The sequence below is a fragment of the Dermacentor albipictus genome, chromosome 6, assembly GCF_038994185.2.
Source record: "Dermacentor albipictus isolate Rhodes 1998 colony chromosome 6, USDA_Dalb.pri_finalv2, whole genome shotgun sequence".
In the NCBI taxonomy this organism is placed as follows: Eukaryota; Metazoa; Arthropoda; class Arachnida; order Ixodida; family Ixodidae; genus Dermacentor; species Dermacentor albipictus.
This window is the reverse complement of record NC_091826.1, coordinates 54,653,147-54,667,941: the sequence shown is the minus strand read 5'-3', so window position 1 is coordinate 54,667,941 and position 14,795 is coordinate 54,653,147. Positions and strand designations below refer to the sequence as shown.

General features: G+C 52.4%; 2 protein-coding genes across 4 annotated transcripts in view; one reads left to right on the top strand and one right to left on the bottom strand.

The window, feature by feature from the left end:
• LOC135907796 (carbonyl reductase family member 4-like) overlaps positions 1-5,490 on the top strand; it is a 24,315-nt gene extending 18,825 nt beyond the window's left edge. For all 3 annotated transcript variants that reach the window (XM_065439538.1, XM_065439539.1, XM_065439541.1), the window contains exon 5: positions 4,289-5,490. In XM_065439538.1, coding sequence (XP_065295610.1) covers positions 4,289-4,467 — 179 coding nt within the window. In that variant the 3' untranslated portion in view covers positions 4,468-5,490. The remainder of the gene's footprint in view (positions 1-4,288) is intronic.
• LOC135907795 (uncharacterized) lies at positions 4,175-14,795 on the bottom strand. The gene is made up of 4 exons (XM_065439537.2): positions 14,321-14,795; positions 10,410-10,669; positions 8,414-8,502; positions 4,175-4,643 (listed from the first exon to the last, which is right to left on the bottom strand). Exons 1-4 carry the CDS (start codon positions 14,681-14,683, stop codon positions 4,486-4,488), a joined length of 870 nt encoding a protein of 289 aa, XP_065295609.1. The 5' UTR covers positions 14,684-14,795; the 3' UTR covers positions 4,175-4,485.

The following is a 14,795-nucleotide window of genomic DNA, read 5'->3' as shown; positions in this document are numbered from 1 at the left end:
ATCTCTTCCCTCCTCCCTTTATCGTGTTGTCCGCTTGCTGCGCGCGCTTCTGCCCCCATCGTTTGCCGCTGGGTGTACACGCCGCCCCCCTCCCCCCTCTTCCTGCGAGTCTCCGGTTGTCAAAGCGCCGGCTCGAACTTAATTCCTTTCTTCGCCCCTCCTCCAATGCAACCCCTGTGCGGTGGCAATCAGAGAGCCAGATCGGTGGCGGCGGATCTGTATATGTGCACCGCCCGAGCCGAAATTGCCGCTGCCGTTCGCCACTGCGAAATTATCTGCCAGTTCTTTCTGAGCCATGAGCGAGACGACCGATGGAAGTCCTCCGTCTGCTGCTGCTGCTGCTGCTGCTGCTGCTGCTGCTGCTGCTAAACGAGCTGCCAGAGCAGAGGCCCAGCGCCGTCGCCGTCAGAATCCAGAGGTGCGTGCCGCCGAAGCAGAAGCTTACCGTCGCCGCCGTCGAGATGATCCAGGAGTACGCGTCGCCGAAGCAGAGGCTAAGCGCCGCCGCCGAGAAGACCCTGCCGTTCGCGCCGCCGAAGCGGAGGCTCATCGCCGCCGTCGAGAGCAACCAGCAGTAAGCGAGGCTGAAGCAGAAGCTCATCGCCGCCGCAGAGAAGACTCTACCGTTCGCGCGGCCGAGGCCGAGGCCAAACGCAAACAAAGGCTCGCAAACAGTCAGGGTGCAACAAATGCTTTCCGGCGACAGTTTACAGACAATCCGTTTGGAAGTGTGTGTTCAGTGTGTGATCGGCTCTGGTTCCAAAATGACGTGAAACCGCTTCCGGATACGTGCCGTGAGAATCTCCGGTGTGCGTTTCCCAACTCGGACTTGTGTCAATTCAGACTGTGTTCTTCATGCATGCAAAATCTATCGAAAAGGTGAAACAGCTTATTTGCTGCGCTCAAATTTCGCATTAGGAAGTAACGTAATCGTCGGTAATTTTTTTCTTTTTTTTTTTTTGCGGCGATGCGCACGAGCTGTTGTGATTGTCTGGTTTGGCGCAGCGCACGATTTTGCGCGCTGTGCACAAGGACACATAGCGGTATAATTCAGTGTTACATGAATACTGAGGCAGAACAAGCTGATTGCAGAGCATGATCACGCGCTGGAACACGGTAGAAAATGGCATAGTTTCGGTACATGCGTACGTGAGTGCACGACCGTGCGAACAAGCAGACGAAGCAGAAGTACATGTATCTTGCTTCGGTGCGAAGTAAAACAAAACACCCAGATATTCCGTTTGTGTGTTTTATTGTTTCTCTAAACTTCCATTCGTGAATTCAAGCAACAGATCACACAAATAACAGATGTTGCCTTGAATAATTCTCGAAGTCACGTGTCACCACGAGTGACGTCACACTGCGGACCCGAGTACGTCACCGTCCGGCTTGGAGCGCCGTCGCCGCGAGGGAACGGGAAAACGGAGTTCGGATTGAAATGTCAGACATTTCCGCGGCGTGTAGCGATGCAATTCTTTGTAAACACGATCGTTGGCGCGCATTGTATGCTCTGTGTTTGTCAGCTCAAAATCGCCAGACCTGGTGAGGGCCCCTTCAAGGGGCCTGTGTCGCAGAAAATCCGGCGATTGTGTCCCGCGTCGGCGTCCAGAGACGGTCGTTGCCTCGACAAAAAAAATGGCTGTGGCTTAGGTAAGGTTAAGCCCAGGATGCGAAGCATACTAGCCTTTATTTTAGTTGTTGAACCACTGTTTAGCCTGGTGAACTGCTGTTGCTTGGCTATATTTGGTTCGGCTAGACGAAGAAACAACTCATGCATTACTTCTTCGCCTTCAAGAGTGGAACGCGACAGCGTTCCCGTCGACCCGCCAAGGGGTGTAAGACAATGGGCTACAGGGCAGCGACTACGCGCCCCGCATTGGACGCGGTGAGCGTCGAGCAAAGCAGCGTTCGGCGCGGCAACGAAATGTGCGCCTGAGCAAGAGACGCACGCCTTAGAAACAGCGCGTTTCTAAGGCAACACCGCATTCACTAGAGGCGCTTTTGTACCGCTTTGAAGCGTTGTACTCGTGGCTCAGTGGTAGCGTCTCCGTCCCACACTCCGGAGACCCTGGTTCGATTCCCACCCAGCCCGTCTTGCAAGAGTTGAGCCAAAGCCACTTCTCTGTCGTGACGTCACGGTGTCACGTGATTTCATGGTCACCGCCGCGCCTGAGGAGCTGGGTTGAGCCCTCGTAATATGCTTCGCATAAAACGTTTTCGAATCAGTGATTTGGGCTTGTTGGTATGACATCGTTGAGGCTGCGATGATGTATGCGAAAAAGTTGCATATATGTGTGGGTCCTTTGCTCTAAATAAAGATTGCTGCAAGTTTGCACCTGTGTGTGTCGCGTCTTCCTTTCGTGCTTTTCATGTACATAAGTCTCACATTTTCGAATCAAATTCCGAACTACGCATACCCAACCACTCTTCTTCTACCACCAATGTTGCTCGCACCTTATCTTTCATTCTGTACAAAGTTATTCCACGGAATTTTGAGAACGGTAGCCCAAAAACAATGTAATGGGGAAAAACTCCGACAGCGCACGTTCTTTATGTTAGCTCTTCTCAGACTGAAATATTAAAAGTTCGAAGCAATAATAGGAGATTTATTCACACGAGAGGCCGCGTTTCTACCAGAAAGCTCGCCTTCGTGAATAGCGTTCGCAGCCAGCGTTTCCTGGTAAACGTTACGGTTATATAAGCTGCAGTTGCTGGGAAGCATGAAAAGCAAAGGGGTCTTTGAACGCTATTGCGTTCCGCTCTTAAAGGCGAAGCTTAAGCGTCCTCCAAATTTTATGAATAACTTTCCAGCAAGACATGGTACAGCAAGCAAAAGCAGGTATATGTCGTAAATACAGAGATGCACACATTGAAGTGAACTCGTACAGGAAAATCAGTTTTTATCACACAATGAACAGTCAAGAAAGAAAAAAAGTATCTGCGGCTGAATCGTTTCATCAACACGGTCGCGCTGTGGCGTGTGCATAGCAGGAGAGCTCGATAAACGCGGCACAAAAAGTGTGCGTGTTAGCACTTGAATATACCAGAGGCAAAGACACGTTATCATGCCTCAACATGGTGTAGTGCCCTGCTTCGCTTCCTGGTGGCGCAGCTCTATAATAGCAGCAACAGGAATAGTTTGGCAGCAAGAACCAGCTTAGTAGCGTGAGCCAGCGCACGTTTCATTGGAGACTCTTGTGTCGCTACGCGTAAATGTAAAAGTTTTATTGCCACAGAATTCATAGGGACACTCCAAACGACTTTTCGCCGTCGTCGCAAGTGATGTCCGTATCAAGTCCAAGTGCGATAACGCTCCCCGCGCTGTGAGCCGAGAATACTGGTACCTTGATGCGTGCCGTCTTCCTGCGCGCCCAATGTTGAAGGTTTCATGATCAAGCAAGCGCAAGCTGGGTGAGGAGGAAGGAGCATGTGAGCGCGCCGTACGGGGGGGCAGGTGAGTGCGCGTCCTCTTTTCGAGCCCGACCGTGGCTGCGCATGGCTGTCCGCGCGGCTGAGTGCACGCGCGGCTTGTGCGCACCCATCTTGGAGGAAATTTCTGGCGGGCGCCAAAATCGGGCGAGCCGAGATGGGGGCTTCACGTGCGCCGTCTGCCCGCGCACCCTGCTGCTGGAGGTCGCGTGACCTCTGGTTCCGCAGACGCGTTGAAACGAGAGGCAGCACCAAGCGTTCACTCCTCCATGGCCGCGCTTCTCGTCACGTGAGCGTTGCGACAGCGATCCTCCGCTGTCTCGAGCAAGATCTCTTCACGTTTGTCCATGCGCGCATGCCGCCATGCTTGTTAATTTTCATTAGTAAGCGAATGCTTACTGAAGTTTAAACTGCCGATAAAACTACAAACCTTGCGTCGTGTAGTTGCCTTTGCTATCGGCATTGATGCTTCGTTTTTCGGGCGAAACTGCGACTTTTCTTTATGAGTGACAGTAACATCTACAAAGACTACAGTGGCACACACGCACGCACACAGATGTCTTTGCCTACCGACGCCATCTCTGCGCGGCAGCAGCGACCGTCTCCTCTGAAATCAATCAGGTAGTGGCGCTTATGTGTGCGTGCGTGTGTCCTCCTGGCCCAACTAGCCCAAGAACAAGGCCTTTTTTTCACCTCCTACATATGTATGGGTCGAGAGAAATGAGCGGAAACGCAACACAGATGATTAGGTGGCTTTCGCTGCTACATATATATATTCTTTCACATTTGTTATGCACTTGCAATGAACAAAACACATGTGACAATCTTTTTTTTTTCTTCTTTCTTCCTTGCTTCGCAGGTTTCATAGACACTGGCATGACTCGCGCGGAACACTTGCAAGCAGTGGTGGGCCGCATCCCCCTGCAACGGCCGGGCCGTGCCGAGGAGGTGTCGCGTGCGGTGCATTTTTTGGCAAGCAGCAGCTACGTGACCGGGCAGGTGCTGCCCGTGGACGGGGGCCTCCGGTTGGCCATGTGAGGAGCGCGAGGCGAGCGCTCAGGCGCACGGTGCGGTTCCGGCACGCGCCAGGGCGGCCCAGGACAGGCCGTGGGACAGCACCAGGGGAAGCAGGAGTTCGGCCCCTTCCCAGGGCCAGGGCTTGCCGAGGTTCGGGCAGCAGCGGGTCGCCGGGCACGGCCCGGTCGCCCACACGGCTGCGCAAACGCGGGAGGAACGTATAAGAGATGTGATACAACCTGTCGCGGAGAGAGAGAGAGGAAAGGGGAAAGGCAGGGAGGTTAACCAGAGAAAAAAAAAAATCCGGTTGGCTACCCTACGCTGGGGAGAGAGGGGAGGGGGAGGTAAAGTGGAAACAAAGTAGAGATAAGGAAAGGAAGGAGCATAGACACACAATCACAATCGGTCACTGTCACCGAACACTGTCATCGCACAGCACACTGACACTTGTAGCACTATCAACATCTGTTCAGGCTACAGTCGCCTGTCCAGTTCTGTCGCCCTGTCGACCTGTCGCGGAGTTCGCTGGCTTTCCCTAGGGAACAGAATACGGAGCAGTGTGCACGGGTGGAGCAGTTTAACGTGACTGCTGTTTCGGTAGCATTTACATACATCGTTGGTCGCCATGGGTTTGGTTGGTACAGGCAGAGTTGGGTAGTACTACTATAAGTGAGAAGGTGACAAAAAGAATGAACGAGGAACCTATATGTGGCAGCTTATGCAACACACATCCTTTGTTTATGGTCACATTTGCGGGTAAACATACCGTGAAAAGAGTTCGCGTCGTGGAGATTAAAGCATGAGGAACATCTGAAGGTTCACATTTATACTGCACAGGGAAAAAGGAATGAGAAAGCGTGTTGTGAAGACAGTGCAATATTTACAATGCTTCAACAATGTAGGACTACGAAAATGGTGTCGTGTGCTGCCATGACAAATGACTGAATTAATTTTCGAAATCGCGGAATATGTTACAAGGCGGGGAAATTTTATTGTGCTTTTTACTTTTGGAAGAAGGAATATTAAAACAGTTTATACAGTTTGTGTTTTGACTCCTCTCCACTGTGTGGTCTTGACTTGGCGCTGCACACTGACTCAGCTAATGTTACGCAACCGTCGCCGCCTCATCTACGGAAGGCACCATTCCAGAGATGCGTGGTGTTTCGATGTTTGTTCGCGGTCTGTTCATGGAGTCCGCTGTGCGCTACAAGAGGGCAAGAAGACCGACCGTAGTCGCGTAATCACTTAATAAATGTGTGATCATACGTATCGGCGCGCGACACGTGGCATACCCGGAGATCGTGCTTCGTGGTTTGGAAGATGGCGCCTTGCATAAACACAGCTGCGCGAAGAGTGCGGACAAAGCGGGAACCCGATTGCGTGATCCTGCACGATCATGCGATCATCATCATCGTTCACGATCGCGTGCAGCTCGGATCTCGGAGGTTACGGCTGGTGGTGGTCCTGCCTACAGTGAACTAGAATATTCTAGTTCACTGTAGTCCTGCCGCAGCAAAATGCTTCGTGTTCGCAGAAGGAAGCTCAGGCCTGAAGAACGAGCGTAATCTTTCGGTGTGGTTTAGCAGCGGCGTTGACATTTCTCGCAAACTTGCGCTGTTTTTCTGTAATTATTCCTCGGTTATGCTAGAGAACTTGAACCGGTTTAAACCGTTTTTATTTTTATTTATTTGGCGACGGAGTTAAACCGCAACTGAACCGTTTTCGCGGAACCGAAACAAAAACTGCAACGAAAGAAGTTTCGATCGGTTGGACGCGTTCGGTTACGTTATAACCGGTGCCAGTACAGGAGTGCTGGAGAGCCTTTTAGAAGAGCGTGATGCTCCTGCATTTGGTCCCTCTACGCTTCCAGAAATACTTCTCACAAATGTTTCCTGCTCTAAGAGCAGTTTAGTTGTTCGGGAACAAAGAGCGTACGGCAGTCACGCGCTACACGCACGAACAACCGAAAGCTCCGGTGAAGACCGCGCTCGGGAGCACGAACGGGATCTTGACCCTTGACCTGTTCGCAGCATAGCCCCGCCGGCAGAACTTATTCACGTGACCGTGTGCACCAGCACCGAGATGCACTGCGGACGGCTGAGTGACTCCGGTAATTTCTTCGCAAACTTGAGTGTCACTAATAAACCTCACCAACAAAAGGCTTGCCAGCAGGATGTAAGAAGGATGTCCACGATAGAAACGGTATGTACGCAGGGACATGCGGATTGGAGGGTCTCTTCGATTAGTTGTCCCCGGACTGTCCGAGGCTGCCACGAGACGAAGGCGACCGTCAACGCTCATTGGCTGAAAGAAGCGCTACGGGCAGTCCGCCCAGTGCAGTCCGCGATGACAAATCGAAGAGACCCGAAAAAGCTTGCAAGCAAAGAGATGGAGCCCATACTGAGGTGATTCGCTGGTTTATCTTTACGTGTTTGTTCCCTTCGAGGAGCACTTGTCGATGCATTATTGATCTGTCGCTCACTGTACCTGCGTTTACATCAATGCGACGGTATGCAGCGTGTCGTATTTCCTAGCGCATCACGGTGGATACGCTAACGCTTATGCGACAGCGTCTGCGGGTGGCGCGTCGCACTTGGTCCGAAACAAGCGGAGAAGCTGCTTCTCGCGATTTGCGCTTCGTTGGTGACCGGAAGGGAGCACTCGGTGGTAGCCGTCTCGTTTTTCTTTCACTCTCTCCCTCCATGCGATACGCCAGCGTTTACGTGCACTGCGTGATGTGGCTAACCCATTCTCGAAGTAGACCTCTCCTGTCGCATTATTGCGATTCGCCTTCCTTGTGTATTATCACCGTAATGGTATGCTTCAGCTTGTCGCATTCACGTCACAACGCCTGCGACCGGTGGTAGAAAAAGTTTCGTTTGGGGTAAATGTCAAACCGAAAGCAGAGATAGTCTGGTCTGTTTTCGTTGCCCATTGTCTGCGTCTTTCTGCGCTGCTTGCATCTTTAATGAATGTGAATGCATACCAACTCGCCCTACTTTCGGTACTTCTGAAACCGAAGGCCACTACAGAAGGCCACTACATAAGGCCACTGCAGAAGGCCACTACAAAAGGCCACTGCAGAAGGCCACTACAGAAGGCCACTTCAGATGGCCACTACAAAAGGCCACTGCAGAAGGCCACTACAGAAGGCCACTACAGAAGGCCACTTCAGATGGCCACTACAAAAGGCCACTGCAGAAGGCCACTTCAGAAGGCCACTTCAGAAGGCCACTACAAAAGGCCACTGCAGAAGGCCACTACAGAAGGCCACTACAGAAGGCCACTACAGAAGGCCACTTCAGATGGCCACTACAAAAGGCCACTGCAGAAGGCCACTACAGAAGGCCACTACAGAAGGCCACTACAGAAGGCCACTTCAGATGGCCACTACAAAAGGCCACTGCAGAAGGCCACTTCAGAAGGCCACTTCAGAAGGCCACTACAAAAGGCCACTGCAGAAGGCCACTTCAGAAGGCCACTTCAGAAGGCCACTACAAAAGGCCACTGCAGAAGGCCACTACAGAAGGCCACTACAGAAGGCCACTACAGAAGGCCACTTCAGATGGCCACTACAAAAGGCCACTGCAGAAGGCCACTACAGAAGGCCACTACAGAAGGCCACTACAGAAGGCCACTACAGAAGGCCACTTCAGATGGCCACTACAAAAGGCCACTGCAGAAGGCCACTACAGAAGGCCACTACAGAAGGCCACTTCAGATGGCCACTACAAAAGGCCACTGCAGAAGGCCACTACAGAAGGCCACTACAGAAGGCCACTTCAGATGGCCACTACAAAAGGCCACTGCAGAAGGCCACTACAGAAGGCCACTACAGAAGGCCACTACAGAAGGCCACTTCAGATGGCCACTACAAAAGGCCACTGCAGAAGGCCACTTCAGAAGGCCACTACAAAAGGCCACTTCAGTCGACGTAACTAGCCATTCGCGCTCGCGCGTGCCGTACCATGGAGTAACTTCGCCTGTCCCAGTCCCCAGTCGTAGTCCATCTGCCACCGAGTACCCTTGTCTGCAGGGAGCTCGTAGTCGCTGGCACTGGAAAGACGAGAAGAAATGCTATGCCTAACGTGCACATATATATGAAGTCAATGGGCAACGAAGCCAAGAAAAGGGCAGGGCAAATTAGCTATGTCATTTGGAAACGTAGATCTTAGGGAGAAAAAAATGAAATGACAGTGGAAGAAGCGGCGGCTTGTCGTACAAATGACCAGGCACGCGAATATCCTGGGAGGATGGCGTAGAGACAGCTGTCGCTGTATAGCTCAACTGGTTTAGCATCGCACGCGATATCCGGAGGTTCTGGGTTCGGTTCCCACTGGCGGCAAGTTGTCTTTTTCGTCCACTTTCATTCCCACCTTTCATAATTTCTACATTTTAAAGAAATGTAATTCCCGCAGTGGTTTCTGGTTTCTACTGACTTGATGTGGCTGCAACTGAGAGAAAGGAATGTTCCGTCTGTCCAAGCTGCTGCCATAGCTGAAATGGTTGAACACCGCACGCGCTATGCGGAAGTCCTCGGTTCGGTTCCCCACGGCGGCAAAATCTGTCTTTTCGTCCACTTCCATTCCCCATTTCATCTATTAGTTCTACATGTCAATCAAAAAGCAACAATTAATTTTCCACAGTGGTATCTGTGACTTCATTACCGTTGACTTGATGTGGTTGTAACTAAGAAAACGAAACGCTTTGACTGGTTGACCCAACGGTTTCGCTCAAGATCCGCGTAGCTATACGTTATTGCGGTGGCAATCGTGTTGAAACTCTAGGCGTGTTTTCGCCGTTGGCGGCGCCGTGCTGTCACGGCACCGACGCCACGTGCGCGGCCCAAGTCTGTAGATACGCGAGCAACGCGCAGGGCGTTTGACTGCAAAAGCGACAACGTCAAGTGGACGCACCGTCACACCTCACTCAATCGGCTCTGCAGGGGAGGCGTAGCAGCTTTCTGGGCCGATCCCGAAGACGGCACGGTCTAAAAATGGGGACCGATCCCGAAGGTATGCCGCAGCATAGAAATGTGAGCCTAACCTCCTTCACGGCGCTCTTCAACTAAAAAATAAGATCCTTCCAAGGTTTTCATTTCATCTCCAATCATTTAAATTTTTCGTCTCAAAAGAATGCTGTTAACCCACTTGGACAGTCATCGTAGATGAGTTTGCCCGAATTTTATTGTAAGAGGCATTGCGAGACAGCACAAGACCCGCTACGAGGATTTAATTTTAAACAGCTTTATTTGCACAGTCGTGAATACCGTTCTTGTATGTAGCCATATGCAAGGACGCTAGTCATGACCACGTCATAACCACGTTCAAGCAGAGATGTAACTTCTCACGTCTGGCAATTCGCACAATGTCACAACGCTCTCATACTCGCACCGAATAAGGTAACGCCTCTGTGTAATATTAAAAACAAGATTTATGAATACGTCGGCTAAACGCACATATTGAACTAAGACTCGGCACCCTAGGAAAAACGACTGTCCCGGAGGTCGCCCTTCTCGTCCTCATGTTTGTTGAATGGCGCTCACCGCGGCCCGTGTTGAAAAAACAGCGAGGAATGACATGTCGCGGTGTCCATGCATGCAACAAGGCACAACGAGCGCTATTTGTAACCGTGCAAGCCTTAACGAAAATTTTCGCTATAACCTTATCTCCTCCTCCCCGCTCTGCCCAGCGCAGGGTAGCAAACCGGAAGGTATCTTCCCATCTGATTAACCTCCCTGCCTTTCCCGTTTCTTCGGTCTCTGTCTCTCTTCGCCGTACGCCTTCAACAAGAAACTTTCACCCGAAGCTTAATACTGTCTCATGGGAGAAAGCTCAAAGTCACGCACCTCCATCCTAGACGCTGCGCAGCTAACGTTAAGGCGTGTCCCGCGGTGATAATTACAAGCGTGTTTTTTCTGTCAGCCGAGCACATTGAGCAGCTACGTCTGACGGAGCGCTTACGTTGCTCGTAGCGGCGTGGTGTCGGACCAGGAGGGCCCCTGGTGGGGACAGCAGGTGCAACCGCAGTTGGCCCTCTGGCGGTTGCCCTCGTGCGCTGGCCATTGGGTGCAGCCCTGCCAGAGAAACAGCGCGGCCGCCGCAAGCGTTGTGTGCGTGGCCGTTGCCGGCGGCTGCTGTTCCCACAGGTCGCGCACAGCCGTGATGCTCTTCCATAGGGTCGCGGCCAGGGGCTCCCATGGAGGCGCCGCCTCTACCGCCATCTGCACGACAGGGTCAGTGAAAAGATTCATGCTTGGAGCGACACAGACAGACAGACAGACAGACAGACAGACAGACAGACAGACAGACAGACAGACAGACAGACAGACAGACAGACAGACAGACAGACAGACAGACAGACAGACAGACAGACAGACAGACAGACAGACAGACAGACAGACAGACAGACAGACAGACAGACAGACAGACAGACAGACAGACAGACAGACAGACAGACAGACAGACAGACAGACAGACAGACAGACAGACAGACAGACAGACAGACAGACAGACAGACAGACAGACAGACAGACAGACAGACAGACAGACAGACAGACAGACAGACAGACAGACAGACAGACAGACAGACAGACAGACAGACAGACAGACAGACAGACAGACAGACAGACAGACAGACAGACAGACAGACAGACAGACAGACAGACAGACAGACAGACAGACAGACAGACAGACAGACAGACAGACAGACAGACAGACAGACAGACAGACAGACAGACAGACAGACAGACAGACAGACAGACAGACAGACAGACAGACAGACAGACAGACAGACAGACAGACAGACAGACAGACAGACAGACAGACAGACAGACAGACAGACAGACAGACAGACAGACAGACAGACAGACAGACAGACAGACAGACAGACAGACAGACAGACAGACAGACAGACAGACAGACAGACAGACAGACAGACAGACAGACAGACAGACAGACAGACAGACAGACAGACAGACAGACAGACAGACAGACAGACAGACAGACAGACAGACAGACAGACAGACAGACAGACAGACAGACAGACAGACAGACAGACAGACAGACAGACAGACAGACAGACAGACAGACAGACAGACAGACAGACAGACAGACAGACAGACAGACAGACAGACAGACAGACAGACAGACAGACAGACAGACAGACAGACAGACAGACAGACAGACAGACAGACAGACAGACAGACAGACAGACAGACAGACAGACAGACAGACAGACAGACAGACAGACAGACAGACAGACAGACAGACAGACAGACAGACAGACAGACAGACAGACAGACAGACAGACAGACAGACAGACAGACAGACAGACAGACAGACAGACAGACAGACAGACACCGCCAACAAACGTTACGGCGTTTTCGATGCAGTGGAACTAGTTCCTGAGATGAAACTACAGTTGACATAACCTCCGCGATTTGAGCCGTGACATCAAGCAGGAAGACCTCTAGTACCCTTTTCAGCGGCTCGTTCGCTCACTGTAAAGAGATGGCGCTTGCGCCGCGACTAGCCATTTGTTGCCTCAGGAGCCGTCATGTCGCCTCCGCGGCTGCTCTATTCCCGGTTGCGACGGGTTCATTCCGATGAAACTGCAGGGCAACAAATTTGAAGGACGTTTAAGCTTCGCCTTTAAGAGTGGAACGCGATAGCATTGAAAGATCCCTGACTGCTTCTCTGCATCCTCGTTTACGAGAGGATACTTTTATTTGCTTTCAAAGCGACTAACGTTTCTTACCTTGACAGGTTTTATCTGACTGGATCACAATAGGCGAGGAACACGCATAAGTGGAGAGGATTTCGATGGAGCTGAGCAAGAGCAGTGAAAATATAGATAACCGGATGAGGAGGGTGGCGCCAGTCTGCGATTGGTCCGCTTTCCCTTGCCAATAGCTTGCGGGGACTGGTCAAAAATCGCAGCGGCGTCCAACGGAAAGTTAAAAATGCCGCTAAAACGAATCCTTAGCAAAGAACAGTTGGCGGAGCGATGTCGTATCGGCGAGCAGCAATCGCCCATTCCTTTCGGAACGGGGCAGTCTTCGGCTATTCAAATGAAAACTCAGTTTTGTTCGGCATGTTAATGCAGCTTTCATGCGTACACGTCACTGCGACGTGGTGATCTTTCGCAGTTATGTGACGTCGCATGACAGACTAGCAACGTGGGCACTGCCCGAAATCTTATGACGAATACCGCGGAGGGCAATAGGCGAAAAAGACATAGAACCGGAAATATAATTATTTTCCGTTTGTTCGCTCTAATTATGCATAGCCAGTGCGTTCCCGCCATATCGGATAAGGGAATTCTTGCGGTTTTCGTGACGTCGCGTGACAAACACGCGAAGTGGGGGTGGTCCCCAAAATGCTTGACCAATCGCAGAGAGCTGATTGCAGAAATTGAAAAGAAACAGTTCGGAGTAGTTTTACGTTATGGCCCCCTTGCACTTGACTGCGCCTTGTTCGTCGTCACGAGCATGACACTAACGTTGCATCCAAGATCCCTGAGAGCTGGCAGTGATAGCGGCTTGCATTCACCAACCTTTAATAAGCTGTATAGATTGGTGTAGCTGGATTATGTTCTCGCAGTTCTTGAACTACATCTCCAGGAACAGGATACAGCTGCTCTCTTGGCGTCCTCGCCTTGCATATGTGTGTGTTGTGACAGCAGTGTCCTCTTTCTTTAAAAAAAAATGATCAAAAGCCGGTGTCACGGTTCTTTCTTCTCGTTCATTACATAACGAGGGTCGGGAATTCGACAACATTGATGCCTCCTGGTAACATGCGTGAGTTTATTGACTAGTTCCCTCGTGACGCTGCGGCAGAAAGGATGTTCCACATCCGCCGCCAAGGTTTGTGACCAGCGACGCTGGTTAACAATCCGAGGCTCAGTCTTAGCAGTAACACATAAATACTCCAGAAAGTGCGTGGGGAAACGGCACCGCGATAGCTGAAGTGGTTAGAGCATCTTACGCGTAATACGGATACGGATAACTGCGGCAAGTTGCTATTAAAGCGAAAGCTTTACCAACCTCGTCGAGCCGAGTTTGCCGTCGCCGCGTATTTGACCTTCATTTGACTGCAGCTGCGCTGTAGCCTTGGCAACGCATCACGTGTCTCGCCAAGCCGAGCGCAAGGCGCCGCCGCTGCCGCCAGCTTGGCGCATGCGCTCTCAGCACCTGGGTCGCCACCTGGTCACATGACTAGCCGCGCGCCGAGCGCCGCGCTCCCGTAGTCTTAAGTTTTCATCGGTCATCTTCCCTCGGTTTCTTTTGAGGGTTTCAGCAGCGACGCTGAAAACTTGCTCGATGCGCGCACTGGAGGGACGGGTAGTGTTGTGACGCACGAACATGATGCGCGCTAGCTAGGCAGTGGTTACTTAACGCCGTGATGCACGCTACGGTGTCGTCTACGAAGCACAGCGCTTCGTTGTTGCAAGGGCTCGAAGGAGGCGCTCCCGGCAGGGACAGTGAAAAGCTGAAAATACTGTCCGTATGCACGATTTCCTGGCTTTAAGGTCCAACGTGGCCGTCACTATAGAAACGTTACCAGCAAAGGTTCATTAATTCGGCAAACTTAGCCGGCTGGCGCGTTCTAAGACGAGGAAGCAAATGCAGAGCGCCCGGGTTCGTCTGTCTGCTACGAGCAGCTTTTTTCCCCACTTTACCCCCGCAAAGCTGTATTTAGTTTTTGTGGAAATAAAGCATACATGCATACAAACAACATGCACGGGCTACGGCGCGGCAAGGACCGCAGGAGTTCTGTTGTAGCTCTGAATTGCATTCGAGTGCTCAAAGCGGCGTCGTCTGTTACAACTTATCTCGTATAGCACAGATTGCTAGGGCCAGCCTTTTCCTCACCTGTCTGAGTTGCCCGTCCGGCGGTTCCAGCCGGTGAAAGGCGAGCCACAGGCGGCGCGCCCGCTCGTGCATGGCGCCCGAGCACCAGGCCGGGTCCGCCATGAGGCCCACCTTGAGGATGGCCAGCCAGACCAGCGGGTGGTTGCCGTCGCCGGGGGTGGTGGTGGTCGTCGCTTGCGGCGCGTCCCAGCCACTGCCGCAGCCGTCACCGTCGAGGCTGATGGCGGCCTCCCGGCCTCCGCGGCCCGGCGCGTCGGCCGTCAGGGCTGCGTCAGCCGCTGCTGCCGACGTCGGCGGCCCGGCTGGTGGCTGCTGCTGGCGACGGCTGCTCGCCGCGGCGTCTTCGAGCTGTCCTCCGCCCATGGGGAGAGCCGACAGTCGAGCGGCCGTTCGAGCTCACGGTTTGCGGCACAGCCACGAGCCGATCGCTTCCTGCCGCGCTGCCGATGGCACGCCGATCCGATGACGATGGTCG